The sequence below is a fragment of the Lutjanus erythropterus genome, chromosome 15 (genome assembly GCF_056507025.1).
Source record: "Lutjanus erythropterus isolate fLutEry1 chromosome 15, fLutEry1.hap2, whole genome shotgun sequence".
Classification (NCBI taxonomy): Eukaryota; Metazoa; Chordata; class Actinopteri; order Lutjaniformes; family Lutjanidae; genus Lutjanus; species Lutjanus erythropterus.
Genome location: NC_139331.1, coordinates 28,646,315 through 28,664,578, shown reverse-complemented (window position 1 = coordinate 28,664,578; position 18,264 = coordinate 28,646,315). Strand labels below are relative to the sequence as shown.

The window sequence follows — 18,264 nt, the reverse complement described above, 5'->3', positions numbered from 1 at the left end:
CAGTGTGTGTGTCAGACTTGTATAGCCCATCACTCAGACCAAGCGATTAACTTTAGAATCAAAATTTGTTCAGTGACATTTCCAGTTTATATTTGGACCTCATCTTGACTGAGGTAAGAATACTTCTCTCAGTACCTCGGGGGGATTGTGTTTCCTGATGAAGCTCGTTATTTATTGAACACTTAATTAGTTGTGTGTGTGTGTAGCTGCATGTGTGTGTTTTCGCTCAGCGGTGTCAATAAGACTTTGGAGACAATGGTTGTAACTGTAGCCCTAACCTTTACCTCAAAATGGAAAAAGACACAGAGGCCGCACTGAAGTCTCACGACTCTCTTCATTAACTCTGACCGCCGTCGTCTCCACCTGCAGTGACATCTCTTTTCAGCCTCCGTCACATAATCATCTCTCACTCTAATCATACCTGGTAAAATTACTTTCTATATTCAGATATCCTCGGGGAGGTGTCAGCCTTTGAAAGCAAAGATACTGATATCTGATATTGGAGCTGCAGACTTCATTTGCATGTGCACAAGTATCCTGGTGAGTGGAGTATCCTGGTTATGTTTTGCATAGGTGAACGTCATGCCCTGGTTTCATAGACCTGGACGAACCCTTATCCTGGTTTTGAGAAACCTGGATATGCTACCTGGAGCTCTCGAGTAGAAAAAGCTTATCCTTGTTTCGGAGCATTCTTTATAAGGACAGAAAAGAGAAGATGAGATGGTGATGATCAAGACACAACTCTAAACAGATTATCAGAAACTTGGATATTGTTAGAATCATGTATGTGATAAAACAGGGATAAGCCTCATAACCAGGATGCTTGTACACATGTAAACATAATCACAGTGTGATACAACAATGAACAGTGAAGTTATCCATATTTCTGTAGAGAACCTTTGTGAAGCTCAGGTTATTGGGTCCGGCCATTGCCATCTTGGCGGTGCCTTATTCCAGCTAATCTAACAATGGGCAAAGAGGTGGAGCGTGGGTGCAGGTGAGCTAGCTAGCGACTACCCACCTGTGATGGCACCTAACTGTCACTCAGCATGCATGCCGTTAATTATGTAGAACTTTAAGCCTTTATATAATTTAACCTGACCATTTGAAGAACTGCAGTGTTTTTGGCACTTGTGCGCTGGTGTTTTGTTTAGTCCACTTGTATCGGACTAATTTGGTTCATTTTCCTCCTTGGTACGATTTGTTTTTGTGCAGAACTGATCACGGTAATTGTACTGGTGCACAGGCCAGAACAACCACAACAAAACCCTTTAGAGGAAGTAGTCTCGGTCCAGTCAGACAGTTTCTGAAGTGGTTTGTATGTAGTGGGAACGTGATCCAACCTCAGTCTGACCTAAGTACAAGGTGTACCCTGCAGGTTGGAGCTAAACAGCTGCTGTAGCCTGGAACCTTTTGCATGTTGGGATATGGATGAAGCAAGCAGCCGGCTAGAAAATGAATCAATCTCTGACCTGTTCAGTAAAGTAGCCAGTGTTGCCTTCTTGACATTTAACCAATGAACAGAGTGAAAACTCTAACATAACTTTAAGCAGTATAATTTGTTTCGCTTTGATTTTTTTCAGTTTGAAAAGAAACTGAACAAAGGAGGAAACACATCAAGTTTACCAACTCATTCACTAACTTTCGCCAGAACTTTCAAACTAGTGGTTTGCTAAATATCTCTTGCATGAGCATAAGTTGCCAACACATTCAGACTGAAGTATGAGAATGATGTGACCAATGAGTGAAAAGCTACTGGAGTAAAATCGTCTTTATGACAGAGGAACCGGCAATATGTGAAGCAAAGTAGTTCAATCTCGACATATACAACCTTTTGCTGCTTTTGAAAGAAAGTATTAGGGCCAGGCATGAGGGAAAAAATGAGATTTAAGTCGAAATGATGAGAATAAAGTAGAAATTTAATTAATTAATTAATTTCAGCTTAATTATCTCTATTCTAACTTTATTTTCTAAATGCAAAATAAAGTGGAAAAAAAACTTCCTCCTCTTTTTTTCTCCTTGATGTGGCCTTAAAACTTGGAGCTACCTCAGCAAAAGAAGCCATTTTGCTGCCTCACAGGAATGCGGAGCTCGTTGCCGTTGTTTCTTGCGCGTCTCAATCTTTCCTTGTCGGTCTGTCACCTCCGAACCTGACCCTTCCTAAAACAGCTCAGGGCTGCGCATGGCTGGCATGGTCTGAGGTCCTCACATTTTTCCCAGAAGTCAAAGTTTAGAAGCTGCGGTCACTGTTTTGGAATGAGTGGAATGATCATTAAAAACCAAAGCTGTCAGTTTGAACACTTACTTTAATAGTTAAGTGAGAATTGGTGAATTAAGTCCACCAACATTATAGGGAAAAGTGTTTCGTGCATTTTGTTAAGGTGTAAACAAAACCTAAATTTAGTTGCATGTCTTTATCTGAATGCACTTTTCTTCGTGTTCGATCTGTCCATCGTCCTGCATTTTTTTAAAACAGTCTTGTTCATGTTTGCTCCGTCATGCACTGTAGGAAAGCTTTTCTGTCTAACATGACACATCTTTTTGACACGTTTAATTTAAAATCCATCACTGTTAATTTAATAGCCTGATAGGTTTGATGCGCCCTATTGATTATTTGGTTGTTGAGTCAGGAAACAGAGCCAGATTGGTCGATTTTAATCTATGATAATTGAGCATTTGCTTGTTAAAACTTAAAGGAAGGGAGCGGGAGTGTTTATTGATTTTGTTAAATTAGCTAACAGCTTGGAGATGTAGAGACAGAAACATGGTGGTAGCAAAACAGAACATGTCAGTAGTGGATATAAATTTTCTGTTGGAAATCTTAAAAGATTTAAAGAACGTCTGGAATACGATGTGGTTCCATCCTGAAAATTACCAGACAATAGCACTTCTTTGTCCACGTCCTCGTCTTCTTCTTTTGTCACATTTGCAGCAGATTAGATGCTTCACGGCGGGTGGAACCAGTTTGCTCACGTCAAAAAATGCATTTTCTGATTAATACTTTGGGGCACCTTCGACAGGTTTTATCTGATCACTTTATTGCACATGAGAAAAGAAAAAACATAAAGGAATAGTGAAAAGGAAACAAAAAAAACACACAGTTCATAATGATTAGGAGGTTAAAAAAACAACACAATAATAACTAAAATGTGGAGGAGGAGCCAAAAAAAAACATGCAAACGAGACTGATGCTCTCTTTTTTCTGCCTCACACACCCTGTTTTCTTCTTTCTCGCTGCCTCTCTGTCATACGCACAGTCAGTCTATATCTTTTTATAGCTAATTCTAGGCCGGAGACAGTGTCAGAGACAGGTCAATATGAAATTATTCCATCCATAGCACACACACACACACACACACACACACACACACACACACAAGCATACACACACACATAACGTACGTATGCACGCTGCACACAGAGGAAACGTCTCATAAGAATACTTCTCTAGTTTGAACCTGCAGTATTTATAACATCTGGCTCCTGCTTCCACACGCCTGCCAGGACCCATTACAAGACACATGGGCAGCCGCGCACCGTGCCTGTGTGTAAATATAGCCCTAAAATGAGTGCCTGTGGCTCCGAAACCTGCAATTTTGACGCAGCCCTCCAGCTCGACTGGCTGGGTGTTTGCCCCGGTTGCCAGGGTGACGGGTGAGCGAGCGAGCAAGAGAGCGAGCGAGCAGAGCAGTGCGCTTCCTGGTGTGGTTCAGCTTGACCTTCCTATTGGGGAAACTCTGAACCAATCATGTGTGAGAGAGCCATCTGTTAGCACAAGCTGCTATTGGCTGAAGACATGAGGAACTTTGAAGACTTGAGGTGGATCAAAAACACTGAGCTGTGACTGCGATCAGAAAAATAATAAACAGGACAGATTTAATTAGAATGGCCTTGTTGATTGTTTTACCAACGTTTTATAGAGCCAAACATGTGAAATTAGTTTTATTAAGGCAGATTCCTGGAGATTCATCCATAGAATTAAAGATTCACTCAGACTCAGTCATTATACTGCAGGTGAACAGTGCTCAGTCTCCCTATTCCGTACTATTTACTATATAGGCTACGTTAATCTAATCATGTACAGTTAGCTTATTCAAGTCACGCTCCTGGGCAGAATAACAACCTCAATCTGGCCCTTTGCTCATTTATAATTATGAAAGAACTATAAATAAATTGTTTCTTCCAATGACTAGAGGCTAATTTGCCCTTTAACTGGTTATTTACGTGCAGAAAATGGAACCTCGTGTTAATTGAAACAACAAGCTACTTCTCATTTATGATTACAGCTGTGTTTTTTTTCCCCTGATCTTTTGTGCATAGTGCTTCTTTTCCAATCCGTAGGTCAGACGTTGGAAATGTAAATGTCTTGACCCTTGACATTTTACAAAAGTAATTGAATAGGCCTGGTGTACAGTATGTACTATAGGGTTGCAATTAATGATTGTTGTCATTTTACATTAATTGTTTAATCATTTTCTCAATTAAGTCATTAGTTAGTTAGTTGTTGTGTCTTGATGTCTTGTTCTAAGTTAATTTTCCAAGGCTGAAACGAGAGAATTTGGACATTTTTTCTTTTAAAAGTTACCCAAAATGATTAAGCGATTATCAAAACAGTCGGTGATACATTTAATAGTTAACCACTAACCGACAGATCAGCCAATCATTGCAGGTCTAATGTACTATAAGCTCATTTTCATAGTAGAATGTTTGCGCAGTTGGTTTATAAAAAACTCCAATCCACACTGACAGGAAATAATAAAATACTTGCATTAATGAACAGCAAAGAAACATCAACTTTAGATGCCTCTGTCGATTTAAGCTTAGAAAGAGAATGCAGACTATTTTCCTAGTGGGCCTGTTTAATACTTTTTGAGGCTTTATAGCAACATGAGTAGAGAGGGGAGACGGGGCTGTGACAAGCAACAAAGGTCCTTTGGTCGGATTATACGGTATGCATCTTAACCACCAGACCAGCAGGATGTCTCATGGATTTATTGCTTTTTTGTCTTATGAGATGTTCCTGGAACTGTCAGTTTGCTTTTTCCTGCTGTGAGCAGCTCCTCGGTTTTCAGTTTTCAGTTTTCAGTTTGAGTGTTGTGGAACAAAAGCACACACGCTAAAAGTGGATACACAGAGTATTATGCATATTATGGGAATATTTATTCTAGAATTCCATTTATGATAACTGTAATCTTGAATTGCACCGCTTGTATCAACACTCACATTTCTGCAAATGAGAACTGAATTGTTGATGATCAGTAATTAGAATTGCACCGATCAAAATTGCATTATGGATGTGTCAGCTTGGAATAATAACAAATAAAAACTGAATCTGCAAATGAGTTTGAAAAAAAGTTAATGGCAAAAGATGAATAGTTGGAATTAAATTACAAATACTTACAACGGACATTTCCAATAGTAATAGTAGTTTTGACTAGTAATAAATGAATTGTACATATCTAAATCACGTTAAAGATATGTTGTTAATATCTACAGTTGCTACTCCTGATTAAATGTTAAAAGGACTTGCCAGATGCGTATTGACCTCTCATATATTCAGTACATCCTCAAAACCTGCTTAGATTTAGTGTTTATGGTAGAACTGGGACAGATTTCTGATCTGATGCCCGGCAGAGAAAAACCTCTGATGATGATGAGGCCAGAAACCTGTAGGTGGCAACAGTGGTGGTTTTATTCTCACCATTAACAGTTTGAACTCGCTCCCCCTCTCACCGTCTCCTCTCTTCTTTACTCTTGTCGCACTCGTACGCAGACACGCGGCGACTGGATCAATCTTCTCGATCACGCCTATCGATCTCCTCCGTACGTGTCTGAATCAATCGATGTGCGGGCACGTTGGCTGTCCTGGAAGGCCGCGTCGAGAGATGGATCGGACAGTCGGGCCCCTTCAGCCCCTCTGAGCCTCAATCCCTGTTTGGCTGAGGATGAGGGCTTTACATGATTACTTCACTGCCTCTTACACACAGTGTATACGCTTGTTTATATGTTGTGTACAACAAGTCACCACATGAAATGAACCTGATGACTCATTGAGATTTTATGTTGTTGGCAAGTAGGAGTGAACCGTGTTAACATGCAGGCAGACGGATTGAGGGATTTAGTAGAATCTTGTGATGCGTTTTTATGTATCTACTGTATGTCACTGTGGCTTTTTCTTTTTCTTCTATGGCTGGAGGCATGATGTTTTTAGTTTGTCCTTCTGCCTTGAAATTTGTTCAAACTTTGCACAAATGTTCACTTTAACCCAAGGATGAAGTGATTAGATTTTGTTGGTCAAAAGTCAAAGGCCAAAGATCAAAGCTGTTATGACCTGCAGTGTCTGAGAAACACATGGATGGAATTTCTTCAAATTTGGCCCAAAAGGTCCACTTTGACCCCAGGATGAAGAGATTAAAGTTTGGTGGTCAGAGGTAAAGGTCACTGTGACCTCATGACTGTGTCATTCTGTAAACTGCTTGTGAACACGATATCTCAAGAACACTTTAACGAAATGTCTTCAAGTTTGGCACAAACGTCCTCTTGGATTCAGGGTTAAAGGTCGAAGTCATTGAGAGCTCATGTCCGGCCCCATTCTTTTGAATGTGATATCTCAGGAATCCCTTGAGAGAATTCCTTCAAATTTGGCACAAATGTCCATTTGAACTCAAGGATGAACTGATTAGAAATTCAAGGTCAGAGGTCGAAGTCGCTGTGCCCTATTTTTGGCCACTTAGGAATCGGCCACTTGCGTTTGTGTTATTTTATGTTGTTGATTTTCACAGATGTTTCAGTTCGGAGACTTTTATTTTGAATTTTATTTGAGAATTTTATGCTTATTTTATGTAGTGTCCAAGTCACTGACGATGTGCTGTCAGGTTTATGTAGCACAATAACTCGACTCTCTCAGCTGTTTGTGATGTCACTCTGTCTTTCCGATGTTAAGAGTGTTTATTGTACTGCTGTGATGTCGATAAAGACTCGTTTTGCATCTGATCAGGTTCATCAAGCGTTGAGCTAACCGGCTGAGCCCAGCCAGCTCTGTATTACTGTGAGCACACAGTTAATGTGGTTACCGCAACAGTTGTTTAATATTCACACAGACAGTGTGCTGATCTCATTTTACAATCCTGAAATGCTTTTAGTTAATGCTGGATATCAGTAACAAATCACAGATCTGCAGTAAAGAGCTGAAGTCCTGCTAATGATGTTGACTCCCACCCTCTCGCAGCCCATCATACACATCCACCCCCACGATAGCAGTAGGAGAAACACTGGACTTCATACGCTTATTATGACAAAACTTTTAACAGTGTCTATTAGCATAAAAGGGTGATGACATTTTATATCAGTCCTCTGTAGTGTCACTCACTGGAAACATACATTTATAGTGATAACTTCCATTTTCCCAAAAAATATGCATAATACCTTTTATTAAATTCCTTCAAAGTCTTCAGTACATATATTAAATAAGTCTAGACAGACATGGATGTAAACTGCAACTTGATCGGTTGGCAGAGGTGTGCAGTTCTAGTTTTATTTTCATTTACAAATTTAGGCCAACAACATATTAGCCTAAATATTTACTATACTTTTGCACTCCAGTGTTGTAGCAGCCAGAACCAGAATTGGGTCTCACATTATAAAATGTCATTAATGAGCTTTTTGTGACTTTAGTCTGTATGAAAAGGTCTTTTACGACGTATTTATCGGCGTGAGATGTGTAGTGAAATTGTAGGGAGACCGAACTCTTGTGTAACAGTCTTTATTGATGGGTTTTGGACACACACACACACACGCACACACACACACAGAGTGATATACACTCGTGATCATCATTATGTAGTCCATGTGTAAATCCAGATTAGCAGATGATAATTCGCTGTAGGGGGGGATGTGATGTATAAACCAGCGAGGCCTCATTAAAGGACAGACATGGAAATCTGGTGATGTGGCCCACAGCCCAGAGCGACACACACTCCTACTGTACACAGAAATATACAGTTACACACACACTTACATGCACATTTGAGATATATTATATATTCTAATGACTGTTTTTTTTCTGTCTTTCTCTCCTATGTGCTGACAATGACGTGATAATCTTCAGGTAAGTCATTTCTTTGCTCTCTGATCCACATACCGTCCTTTTTTATGTCTCTACCAGTTCATCCCAGATCAGATCTGCCGTGTGCTGAAAACCCCTGCAAAGTCGGCCAGCATTAAATCGCATCAACTCATATTTCCCACAAAAAAAAAACCCAAAACAAAACACAATCCCTGATTTGCACCACCCACCTTTTTTTGTATCATATTGCGTGTATCCTATTACCTTTGTATGATGGGATTTAATCTGGCTCGATGATGAAAAGAGGAGGTAGAGGATGATTTTCAGTCTGTAAGGGGATAGAGGTCCAGAGGGCTTAGTGTGTTGATAGGGTGCCCTGATGTTGTCCCAACACAATCCAGAGGTGAGGGATTATAATCCACACGCACAGGAGCTGTGATGATGTCATCCAAGAGGAGATTATTTTTTTTAGTCACCTTTAGCACAAATCATGTGAGATTTTCTACTCATCACTACTGATTACTGATCAGTCGGTTTCAACCGAGAGGTCTGGAGGAGTCGGATTTCTCCAGTTCCTTACGTGTTCCTGAGATGTTATGTTTGCTACAGCACGTTTAGTTCTTATCAGCGTGTGTTATTTAGTTTTATCTCGCACTGACGCAGAGCTCACAGCCGACAGCAGCAACATGTTGCGTTCGTGTGCCGTACGCAGAGATGGTGACTGATGTTTAAGATATGATATTGTCTAGTACGGAGCCCCTGACATGATTCAGCCCTTATGATGGTGTGTTATTCGTAGACAAAGACTGTGTTTTTGGAGAATTACAACAGCGGTCAGTTGGAATGCCTCTGAACACAGTCTTTATATCCTGCAGTTTCAGTACAACTGCTAGTTAACCAGAGGAGCTGTGTTGCCACGCAGTCCGGTGCTGAAGTGTTCATGAGGAAGACAATTTTCCGAATCAGTCAGACATCAAACTTCACAGCAAAAGGACGCTGATTTCCATAATATTTATACATCATTTTCAAAAAAGATACAATAATAAATACAAGTAAAATATTGCATAAGCATGAAAAAAATTAGAATAAAATAAATCTGTATAATTTTAGACCCTCTTGACCTTATTCTTAAACTGTTTACTGCTTTCAAAACTTGTATTTAGGTGATTTAAACAAAAAAAAAAGCTCTAAAATGAATGATGAAATGAATCTTTACTAACAATATAAATGAATTATGGGTGTGTTGGAGAGGCATGATTACAATCAAAGTAAGCAAAAGGGTTGAGAGTATACAAAGGAATGAAATACAATGAAATTCTTAGTTTGCTGTCTTTCTTTACCTGGTGGCATCAAATATTCTATTTACAAATATACAAATATAGTAGAAACTAAAGTTTAGTTAATAGAAAAAAGAACAAGATGATAAACAATAGATAATGCAGTATATGCAGAATAAAACAGAATACAAACTGTGTGCTGTAGAAAAAGAGTATAAAAATATGTGTAAAAGGTGACTGAGGTAGACAAAGTCATAAACACTTGTGCTAAAGAGAGTATAAAACTTTATCCAGTAGAAAAACAATGTAGAACAGAATAAGATTGAATAATTACATTTTTATTCCTCAGGTTTTTGGTGTTTCCACTCGGGTTTTGAATTTTAAAAATGCATAAAAAACCATTTGATGGAAACTTGTCGTTTGTCACTTAGCTACAGACTGGATAGGGTTGCAGATTTTGTCCATTTATTTTAACCAAAAGCTGAAAATGCTAACAAACGATTAATCACCACTAATTAATAAGATACAAAACACATTTTTCACCCTTTTCCCTCACCTGCGTTGCTTTTTTCTCTCTTAATTTGTGTAAAAGTTTAAGTGACCTCATTCAACAAATTGCCCAAAACAAACAAGGCACAGTTACTCCCATGTCTATATTTAATTAATTATTAATCATTAACATCCCTAAAACTGTAACCTAAATTACCTAAATATTCCTCAGTGAAGAAGACAGTAACACTTAATAGTCCAGAAGCCGACTCTGGCCTTCATATGAACAAAAACATGCTCTTAACATGATTGGTTAAAAATAGGGAAGAAATTCCACCTCTCTGCTTTTACGGCTCGAGTTTTGTGAGAGCGGTGATTAGGCCGACCTCAAGTGTTTCCTCAGAGTCGAGGGTTTTATGGCGAAAAACCATTTTGGTCAGTGCAGCATCCAAATAAGGTGGAGGTTTGATGAAGTCAGGTTTTTATTGTCTGGTTAGGTGGGTCTATTCGGGGATTTGTGCGCTTTTTAACTGTTGATTATATCCAGGGTTGTGTTTTTGTGGCTTTCTCATTTTATGCACTCTTGCAGAGGGGCTCCATGTCGCTCACACCGTCTCACACACACACACACACACCAATCGGGCCGTAATTGGTGACATCTGGTCGAGGCAGACGTGTCATAGCCTGCAAGCCGTGCTGGGGTGGGATTAACATGTTCATAATACACACACACATGCACACAAACACACTCACTCCAGTATGTTTCAGTGTCTGACTGACAGACCTGATTCTTCTATTAACTGTCATATATCATAAAAACCTTTGTAAAGGGTCGTAACCCAATCTGTAGAGTGGTTTAAATGTCACTGTAAGCCATTATAATGCTTTATGATGACATATATCGCAGTAATAGTTGTAAGTAAGAACATAATAATTTTCAAGGTTAACTGTCACAATTGCTATAATTATTCTAACCATTTTGCATGAAAGGTTGCAGATGTTCTCTTCAATTCAGTGCAATTCAATAAGTAAGGGAAGATGAGGAAGGTTATGTCTTGACTAAGACAGTGTGAGGGGGGAGACGGGGGACATACGTGCATAAAAATGCAAAATAAAATCTAATTTAAAAAATATAAAGACAAGAATAGCAACATACGTGCAAGCAAGCAACACACTGTATATGCAAATAGTAAGATATTGACATACTTGTATTGAATGAGGCAGTGTATGTCTGAATCCTGCATGATAGTTGTGTACATGGCATTATAAACATGACAGTGTAAGAAAGTAAACTATGTCGAGTGACAAGTGACATTTAAATATGGCAGCAGTGCAAAAATGTTTCCTGCATGTTGCCTTTGTTATGCGATATAGATATATTACATTACATTAATTACTAGCTGCAGAATATAATTCTGTTGTGGATGTCATGGCCAGTCAAAGGGGGGTCTTTGCAATCCGTGCAGTGTTAAAGGACAAAAGGTGTCATACACTAACCTTGATTCTGATAAGACAAACACTCCCAAATATAATCTTTTAACAGGGAAATAAAACAGAAGAGCCACAGAGGTGGATGGGCAGACATGCAATAGATGCCGTGTGTACAGAACAGTAGAACAAAATAACATTAAATGCAAGTTTTGATGAGAAAAATTGCCCTCGTAGGCCGAGCGTGTGACTCCTCTAATCAGCGTAATCAGTGGATGTTGCGTTTGATTAACGAATGTAACATGCGTACGCGTATTTTGTGAAGCTGTTACCCGGCTCGGTTTATTGGCCCTACGTTACAGCCCGTTTAATGAGGCTCGAGTGGTTTTTACTTGAAGCTTTATCAACCTTTTAAGCGGCAGCTGACTGTGTTTTTGCAGTGTGAGAGAAAGCCATTATAGAGCCTCATTGGAAATCAATGACATTTTGTATTCAGTTATCTCGTGTGAATAAGCCGAACTTTGAGTTGACACATTCTCTGTTGTCTCTGTTCAGATTTCGGCACCACACAGAACACATTAAAGGACACTTACGCTACAGTGCTAATAGTGTATTGATTTGTCATTGGACATTTTTTGATCAGGGGACTCACTTCCTGTCCTTTCAACGTTGCTTTCTAAATGTCTCTTTTTAGCTTCTGTGTGATTTTTGGTTCCCCAATTCTTTTATAAATTGATAAAACTTTTAAAAATTTTCATTACAATTTCCCAGAGCTTAAAGTGACGTGACAAATTGCGTCTTTTGATTCATTTTCTGTTGACCGACTAATCCGACAGCGTCTAATCAAGTTGCAGGAGAGAACCATGCTACCTGGGCTAGCCAGTTAGCTTAACAGTTGGCGGGGCTAAGCTCTGAACAGCTTAATTACTGAAACGAGTCTTTACCATCATTACAGCGGTACAATAAATACATTAAACATCAACAAGGTAGTGCAAAATCATGAGCATCTAACAGAGAGAGTGGAGTATTTGGGCTACATGAAATGAATGCAGAATTTCAAAATAAAAGTCTGAACATAAACGTCTGGATGAGAAGAATCCACAACATAAATCAAATCAATACTTTCATATATGCATGAATATGTGTTAGATATTAAATACTTCTCCCCCCAGAAGGAGCAGTAAGGAAAACACTGCATTATGACTTGAAACTAAACGTTTTGGACTTGGGACTCGACTTGGAACTTAAGTGCAAAGACTTGATTCTTACTTCTGACTTGTTTTGCAAGTCAGTCGCCCCTCTGTTTAGAGCTGCTGCTGTCGTACCTCTCAAACGAGACAGAAGCAGCAGCTGGAGCCCCGAAGGCAGGCGGTATTTTGACTTGACAGTGTTTCCACAGTGTGTGAGTGAGTCAGTGTTTCTGTCTCCCCTCCGTGTGATGCTGCCGGTGATTCAGAGCGGGACGGCCCGGAGGGTTTGGGATGCACCGAGCTTGTAGCTGCTTCTGATAACAAACAGTTGAATTGTGGGGATTAAAGCGATTATATTTGATCAGTGCACAATGGATCGGCCTCAAGCCGGGGGGCCCCCTGCCTCCCCCTGAACTGCTGACTGCCCAGATTCTCTACAATCACAATCCTCCACCAGGCTCACACTCTCTGTGTGTGTGTAATTTTGTTTTTATTTTTGCCAAACTCCTATAAGACCATAGATCTTTTTCTTTTCTCTTATTTATTAATCAATACTTAAGTTGACCTTGTTTTGTCTGCTGATTGTTGAATAAGGAAACTTATATGATTAATCAGTTGTTAGTGTTTTCAGCTATCGGTTATGGAAACTGCATAAAATATGTAACCCTAGTGATGAGAATTTCTCACAATTTTTTTTGACATTTTATAGACTAAACCTGTGTTTTTGTAATGCGTTTGCCCTCTGGGTAGTTTTTATTATTTATTGTTGTTTTTATTATTTTTCTGCAATGTTTGCACTGTACACCACGTTGTAGCTGTGGTTTCAAAAGACGCTTTATGAATAAATTAAACTTTATTATTAAACTCAACTATTGTTTAAGGAAAATGCACAAAGCTTGCAGCCCTGATTTATTATAATAAAAATATAATAGAATGATCATGAGATGTCATCAGAGATAAAGGAAAGCAATCGCTCTGACAGTCTGGTCAATAATTTGTGTTATTGCTTGCCTGTTTCACATTATTTAGAGTTCAAATTAATGCCGAATGTTCACCAAAATGAGTGTGTGCCTGTTTATGAGTCTTAGAAAATCATTAATAATCTTTTAGAAAGAGCAGATGTTTATAATGGTTAAATCGAGCAAAATGTTAATGGAGTTTGGCAGGCAGTCACTGAACTCCTAACTGCAGAATGTATTTTCAGAGCAGTGGGCTTTTGTTTTTAGGATAACAGGCTTAACTTTACATTAACAGACAATTGACAGATATATGTAGCTGATCAACTTACAGTGTTGCACTTGTCTTGTGCTCCTGCAGTGTTCCTGCAGCCTGCCTGAGCTTCAGCAACAACTCACTTCAACCTTAGACTGTATATCAAGATTCAACCCATTTAAAATACAGTCTACGGCTCCAACTCACTAATTGGACTGCAGGACTCATTTTGTTACATATTGATCCTTTAAATTAATTGATATACTGAATGTGTGTATCCATATGTGTGTTTTTTTTTTTTATCTGGATTAGGGACACTAATCATGGGGTGACAGCAGCTTCAAGAGTTTTAGATCGAGGCTCTTAGCACTGATGGGGGCGGAGAGATGTTGTCAGCGTGGTGGAGAGACGTTCAGAGAGGGGGAAGCAGAGTGAGGAGGCGGTGGTGGGGGGGGTCGCACAGCAGTTTCCTGCGGTGTAGAAGTTGGCTCGCTGCCACTCGGAGCGTGTGCGTGTGTGCGAGGGGAGACAGCGAGGAGAGGGAGGGAGATGGGCCAGAGAGGCAACGGGAGAGAGGAGTGTGTGTGTCGGGATCCGTGTGTCCGTGTGTGAACGCTTTGACCGAGCGCTGTAGAGGAAAGACGGAGAGAGGAGAGGAGAGGAGAGGAGAGAGGAAAGGAGGGCAAGAAGGAGGGAAATCAGGAAAGTGTGAAGAGGAAGAGCAGAGAGAGGAGAAGACGCCGTTTGTTTCTTGTGGATAAATAAATGGAGAAATAAGTGAGGAGCCATGTTCTGTCTGAAAGGTAAGTGTGTGTGTATCATCTCCGTGTGACTGAGGGACTTTTCCCCAAGACTTTGTGAGACAAAGAAAAGTTGAACTCCATCTCTCTCCTCTCCTCTCCTCTCCTCTCCTCTCCTCTGTGTGTGTGTGGAAAGTAATCTGTGTCACAGCGGCTTCCTCCACACAATATCCTTCCTCATGTGTTTTTCTTTAGTGAAGGAATCCTTCCTTTCTCTCTTTAATCATTTCTTCCTTTGTTCTGTTTTTTCCCCGTCTCAGACTCGTTCAGGTTCACCGACTTTAATCCTACCTCTCCTTTCCCCCCCCCCCTCTATCTACTCGATCGCTCTTCCTCCCAGTTTCTCTCTGTTTCATTCTTGACTTCAGGGAAACGTAAATACCAATATTCAAACCTTTGTGTTATATGAGCTTTGAATTAGCTTTATCAGACTTGGAAGCATATTTTAACAGAGATGAGTGGTGTGTGTGTGTGTGTGTGTGTGTGTGTGTCTGTTGTCTGCAGTAACAGCTGGCAGAGCAGCAGTTGTTGGGCTGCTGTCCTGCAGAGTGAGGCCATGTGTTGGCTATTACTTGACTGACCAGTTAAGAGTGAGATAAGAGGTAAACTGGCTCCGCTTTTACTGGCAGCCTCATTTTTTTCTCTCTATTCTCACATCACAGTCTTGTTTCATTGTTTGGCTAAATTACAATATACTTAATGATCAATGTGTGACTCTGTATGACTCATACAGAAACTGACTTCACCGCCAGTCATGTGCTCCTGATAAAGGCGTGAAGTTGTCCAGCAGATTATATGAGGCTGTTGATACAAAGGAAAGCTGCAGAACTTCATCTCCTGCAATCGCAATGGTTGATCAGTTGTTTCAGTCACTTTTTAGGCAAAACACTTGTTGGTTCCGGCTTCTTAAATGTGGGGATTTGCTGCTTTTCCTTGTCATTCATGATACCACATGAAGAGTTTGTGGTTTTTGGATGATAAGTTGGACAAAAGAAGCAATTTGAAGACACCAGTTTGGGCTCTGAGGTTTTGGGCTCTCAGCAGATTAATCGATAATGACATCAAATGTTAGTCACAGCCATCATGTTGGCATCTTTGACTATCATGGATCTCAATTCAAAGCCACGGGGTTCTGTGCAAACATACTCACTTCTCTGATTTTGAATATCATTAAATGTAAAGATCACTGATGTAATAATGTCCCGCTCTCGAACAACTTGTAAGTTTCACAAAAGTGTTGGAAAAAACTTGGAAAAAACACAGTTGATCGTTCCTTTAAGATGAATGAACAATGATTAGTTGATTATTGATTAGTTGATTGAAAGAGGTTAGTGTCAGATGCATTTTTCAAGAATAAATGTCCCACGTCTGCTGGTTCCAGCTTTTTAAATGTGAGCTTTTCTTTGTCATTTATGATCGTAAATGAAGAGTCTTTGTGTTTTGAACTGTGGGTTAGATAAAAGAAGTGGTCTGAAGACATTTCATAGACAATATTCCTTAAGTCCAAAGTCCAAACTGTCTGATTTCCGCTTCAAAGATGTGAACATTTTCTGTTTTCCTTACTTCTCTGTGACATTAAACTGATATCTTCGGATTGTGGACAAAAAAAAAGACATTTGAGAATGTCATCTTGGACACTGATCAACATTTTTCACCATTTTCTCACACTTTATGAACCAAACACCGATAAATAATTGAGAAAATGATCACCAGTCAACAGAATAATTGATAGTCTTATAATAATAATCGTTATTTGCAGCCTTTTATCTTTGATCTTGATCTAAAGCCGTAGCGTTCTGTGCAAACTTACTGCATATCATGAAATGTGAAGAACATTGATATGATAACTCCCAGGGCTTGAACAGAAGTGACAGAAGACACTTGTAAAAAGCAATGTTGATCATTCCTGTATGTATACAACAGCTCCCATTTCTTCCTGTTGTTATTGTGAAGAATAACCTTCAGTTTGACCTAGTTTTTACTTGTATTGCCGAGCAACAGTCTGCCTCAATTGTACTGTACAAAACTGTCCTTCTCTTTTGCTTTTTATTTGTGTAAATTGTGGGCAGTAAACACCTTTCATATGCATATTTTTCATCAAAGCATTTAAGCGCTTTATCTGTCACATGTTGAATTTACTTGATTTGACAGAGACACATATTCCTGGTTTGTTAAGAAGAAGAAGAGGACGATATACTTACTTCCTGCACATGCAATCAGTGGGAGAGGTGGTAGAGTGACGGGGTTAGGTGCCTCAACGTCCCTCGTCAACCACGGCAACAACTTCTCTACCTGGACTCCAGGTGAAATGCTATACACAATATATTGCGATATTGTGTTTTGTTTTCACTGTAGTGAAGGTTTTCCATCTTCACTGTTCTGGTTACATAAAAAAGTAAACTTTTATCTCAGATTTTGTGCACGTGCTGGTGTTCGTTATGCAATGACAGTTTTCCTGAAATTAAATTTTGAAAAATAGCAGTATATCGCCTTGCTCACAGTATTGCATTCACAATCATATCACCAGATTCTTGCCAATACACAGCCCTATACGTAACAGTTCACTGTACATTGTGCAGCCTGTGCTTCTTAGTGAGAAATTAATGTCTAATTCCACTGGTGGCTCAAGAAAATTAAAAACTTTTTCTACTAAAGGTTTCTCGGTTGTCATCTGGGCATAAATAGAGTTTGATGCAAATGATTTGGAAAACATTTGAGTTTCTAAGTTGAAAAATATGTTGGAACTTCAGGACTACAGATGCAATAAACCGAGGAGCTCAGCTGCATCTTAACTAAACAGACCAAACTGCTCTTATCTCAGAAAATGAGGAAATCATCGCTCGTATGAACTCACAGAATTTTCTCTTTTTGAAGCCGGTAGATTTATGACTTCCAGAAATGAGGTAACATAAACTGAACACTGCGACTATTGTGGCAGTATCCCAGCTCATCAGCTGTACGCTGTGATTTATGTTGTCAGTTTCCACACGATGCGTTTACTCCGAGAGAAACAGATGTGGGAGTCAGATGAAGTAATTTACCATTTTTAAACAAGTTTGCCTGGTTTAACTCCGTTTCTTTGACTTTGTGTGATCAGTTTTGTGATAGCAGGACTTCTCTTTCAAGCACGTTCTTAAGAATAATGTTTAAAAGTTGTCATGCATTCATACAAGCTGCAGTTGCAGGCAAATGCACCACCGCCAGTTTGGGTTTCCAGCTTCAAAAGACACAACAAACTGACCCAAATACTGTGCATTACATTAAACGCTGTGATCCGACCAGTAGATTACTCTACATTGGCTGCCAGTTGCAGAATGTCTGCTGCTTATGTTATGATTTAAACAAGTCCCCTCGGCTGCCAACTCTGAGGCAGATGTGACACATATTTCAGCCCATGTTCCTCCACATCCAGCTGTGGCCAGAGTGGATTCTCATCTGTTTTGACTACACGCCCCCCCCCCCCTCCTCTCCCGTGGTAAAGCCTTGCATTTTAGCGTAAGCCCTCTGCTCGCCAGGCCAGACCACTTGGTGTGGCTTTTGGTATGTTACATAAGTTTTTTCTGCACTTGAGCTCCACTCCAGTCGAGTATGTTAAGGACACATTAGATGGGACTGAGTAGGGATTAGCTGGGGTGATTTTGGAGGTTTCCCGCCGCGTGAGGAGTATGGGAATGCGTCTCCGTCCGTGTAAGCGAGCGTAAGCCCTGTCAGGCAAACATATTGCAGAAAATTCATCCGACCTCCGTGTTGTGAGGTTGTTTAAGGCCAGCTCGGGACATGTCCAATCTGGGAGAACATGTCTT

The 18,264-nt window shown here is 39.9% G+C and overlaps 1 protein-coding gene across 7 annotated transcripts in view; it reads left to right on the top strand.

Annotated features, from left to right (window-relative positions):
- The window catches only part of nhsl1b (NHS-like 1b), a 162,025-nt gene that overhangs the window by 73,901 nt on the left and 69,860 nt on the right, over positions 1–18,264 (top strand). Inside the window, exon 1 of one of the 7 annotated variants that reach the window (XM_084737988.1) lies at positions 14,307–14,464. The exons of the other annotated variants lie outside the window; for them this stretch is intronic. Coding sequence (XP_084594114.1) covers positions 14,449–14,464 — 16 coding nt within the window. The 5' untranslated portion in view covers positions 14,307–14,448. Of the gene's footprint in view, positions 1–14,306; positions 14,465–18,264 lie in introns of those variants that run through there. 7 annotated transcript variants of the gene reach the window in all.